Source organism: Octodon degus, unplaced genomic scaffold, assembly GCF_000260255.1.
Source record: "Octodon degus isolate 3935 unplaced genomic scaffold, OctDeg1.0 scaffold00038, whole genome shotgun sequence".
Lineage (NCBI taxonomy): Eukaryota > Metazoa > Chordata > Mammalia > Rodentia > Octodontidae > Octodon > Octodon degus.
Window position 1 is genome coordinate 566,997 of NW_004524614.1, and position 1,243 is coordinate 568,239.

Consider the following 1,243-nt stretch of genomic DNA (forward strand, 5'->3'; position numbering starts at 1 on the left):
ATGGCTCAGTGGAATAAGCACTTCCCTGGCAAGCACAAGGGCCTGAGTTCAATTCCCAGTTCGGCAAAAAAAAAAAAATTAAAGCCATATTAACATGCTGGGCTGTAAAAGGCTCAAGTCAACAACTTCTGACATTGCCAGTCCTATGGATAACTCACTACTCTTATGAACTACTGGATTATATTGGAATATTTTGCTGAACTCACGTACCTACAACATTTAAATGACTATGGAATACCCTTCTCTGACAAAACTAAACAAAAAAAGGGGATACAAATGAAGGACCACTCAAAATAGTTAAATAGATATACAGCTACTTTCTCTTAACTCAATGAATAGAAAGATTTGTACTAATAGTGTTTGTGGACAGGATATGATATGTGCATCTTGTACTACGAATAACTACTAAGAAGACAACAATATACAATGTATTAATGATTGAAACTGTCCGCATCAGTTTTGAAACTGTCTCATTGTTATTTCTCAAAAAATTATTTTAAAAAATAGATAAATAAATAAAATCTTTAATTATTTGGAATAGGATCTCACTAAGCAGCTCAGACTCATAGTGATCCTCCTGTCTCAGCCTCCCCAGCACTGGGAAAATAGGCATGCGCCACCACACCCAGTTTCAGGGGCCAAGCTGGCACCCAGGGCCCAGAGCCAGCACAGCATGTGGTACTGGGGATGGAACCCAGGTCCTTGAGCATACTAGGCCGGCGCTTAGACTGGTGAGCTATCTCCCCAGCCAAAGGCTACATTTTAAATTTTACATCAAATGATAAAGGACGCCAATCCCACTAACTTATAATTTCAACTTTCAACATCATATAATGAAGCAAAACTTTGTATGTTGTTATGGTAAATTTAGAAAATTTAAGTCACTCTGGCATTTTCCTGACCTTTTTCTTATCTCTGCTGAATGTGGGGAAAATGCCCATTTTAAAACTATTCCAACTCTGAAGTTCACCAAATAAATTACAGAATATAGGCTAACATTTTTCCACTATCAAGATCGGAAAGCCAAATACTATACCTGTTATGTGGTAGACCGAATTAAACCCAATTCCAAATCTTCCAACCTTCAGGGGGTCATCCTTCTTCCTGCTTCGTGCTATCTCCTGAATGCCATGCCAGTCCTCGGGGGTGAACACTGCGTTGTTGTACACGTAAAGAGCAGCCCCTGTAAAAGTGCACAAGCAGGGCTTTAAAAAGAAATGAGATCTAAGGCTCTATTCTACAT

At 39.0% G+C, this 1,243-nt stretch overlaps 1 protein-coding gene across 5 annotated transcripts in view; it reads right to left on the minus strand.

The window, feature by feature from the left end:
* Positions 1-1,243, minus strand: part of Sacs (sacsin molecular chaperone) — a 91,088-nt gene that overhangs the window by 37,927 nt on the left and 51,918 nt on the right. For 4 of the 5 annotated variants that reach the window (XM_004631032.2, XM_023715002.1, XM_023714999.1 and 1 more), the window contains one exon: positions 1,037-1,183. In XM_004631032.2, the coding sequence (XP_004631089.2) occupies positions 1,037-1,183 (147 nt within the window). Of the gene's footprint in view, positions 1-1,036; positions 1,184-1,243 lie in introns of those variants that run through there. The other variant, XM_023715003.1, reaches the window with a different exon arrangement.